The following is a 1,458-nucleotide window of genomic DNA, read 5'->3' on the forward strand; positions in this document are numbered from 1 at the left end:
AAGTGTGTACATCCTACCGGTTAGTAGGATTCAGGTGACACCCAAGTGCTTTGTAAATAAGTGCCATTGACTACCCGCTGCAAACTGCCTGTAGCGCTACTCTCATTCCTCGCAGAGACCCAAAACTGCCACAGCGTGGTGCAAGAACATAAGCGGAAACGTTGAAGCAAATTTCCCCTTTTCAGGGATGTACACCCCTCTGGCCCAGCCTCAGCAGCGGATCCCTGCCCGGCCCGATGCAGCCCCTCTCCAAGGGACCACCGCGCCAGTCATGTCCCACTGCCCAGTGCTGCATCGGGGTATCAAACCCGATCCGCCTGATGGCAACAATGCTCCCTTTTGGGTGGGTGAGGACTGGGGCGTCCCCAGAGCGGCTAGCAGCTGTCAGAAGAGTCCTTGACACCGCAGTAGTAAGGTAGGATATTGCCTTTAGCGGTAGGGGAGGCTCTGGCACCTTTATGTCCATCAGTTGTTCTCCACGAAGAAAGCTTGGATCCCCTTGGATCCTGACCCTGCCATTCGCTTACACTGCATTTGATGAAAGCACTGCAGCACAGCCTTGCTTTGCCGGGGAGGAAAACACGCTGCCAAACAGCCGAAGGATAAAGTCTCTGGGATGTCAGGACCCCTCGTGCACTGCTCCTGCCATACCTGTGCACACACATGAACCCAACATGCGCTCCCTTCACAGAGTAACAGGGCAAAAGGGGGTGAAGAAGGGCTGCAGCACAATATACCCTCATAGACCTTAACAGTCACAGTCTTACAGTGTCACAGAACCCTGGGTGAGAAGGAAATTTTCATTCCATTGGCTGAGCTGAAAAATGTGCATTTAAAAATGAAGCCATTTCTGGTCATGCCATATCTAATTTTTTTCCATTTTTTTCTTATTATCAGTGAAAAAAATCACTCCCATCTCCTGAGGATTTCATCCTGCGAGTAGGGTAGTCAACCCAAAATGAAACCTTTTTCATTGTCTTTTAAAAAAAGTCTGCCTCTTAAGAAGAACTGAATACGTTAAGAGTTATAAAATATCGTCGTTTAAGTAAAAATCCAATTTTTTGCAGAAAATTTCTTTGAAATCCTGTCAATTCTCTGAAGCAACAAAAGGTGTTCTCATAGACTTTTCCCTCTTTTTTTTCTTTTTTTTTTTGTTTGCTGAATTTTTGCTGACACCTCAGTTTCACAGACTGGTTTGCGTGCTCGTGAAGCACTAGAGTTGCTGTCTGTAGAAGATGCTACCCAGCCCTGCTGTCTTTATTCCTGGTTAAAAGAAAGTAGGCAGAAGATAAGAGACAAAGCAACAGATGCAGGAATACAAGCCAGGTCTCTTGCCCAGAGACACCCCCACACACCCTGCATAGCTTACGGTTCTGTGGTGGGAGAGGCATTTCCAGGGAGGAAGAAGAGGAGGAAGAGGAAGATGTTTGGTTTGATGAGCAGCCTGTCCTTCCCCAT

The 1,458-nt window shown here is 47.7% G+C and overlaps 1 protein-coding gene across 1 annotated transcript in view; it reads right to left on the reverse strand.

The window, feature by feature from the left end:
- The window catches only part of LOC104539799 (alpha-2-macroglobulin-like), a gene marked incomplete at its 3' end in the record, with an annotated part of 23,843 nt that extends 22,385 nt beyond the window's left edge, over window positions 1-1,458 (reverse strand). Inside the window, exon 1 of the mRNA XM_010183408.1 lies at window positions 1,370-1,458. Within this exon, the coding sequence (XP_010181710.1) occupies window positions 1,370-1,458 (89 nt within the window). The remainder of the gene's footprint in view (window positions 1-1,369) is intronic.

This window comes from Mesitornis unicolor, unplaced genomic scaffold, assembly GCF_000695765.1.
Source record: "Mesitornis unicolor isolate BGI_N332 unplaced genomic scaffold, ASM69576v1 scaffold35634, whole genome shotgun sequence".
In the NCBI taxonomy this organism is placed as follows: Eukaryota; Metazoa; Chordata; class Aves; order Mesitornithiformes; family Mesitornithidae; genus Mesitornis; species Mesitornis unicolor.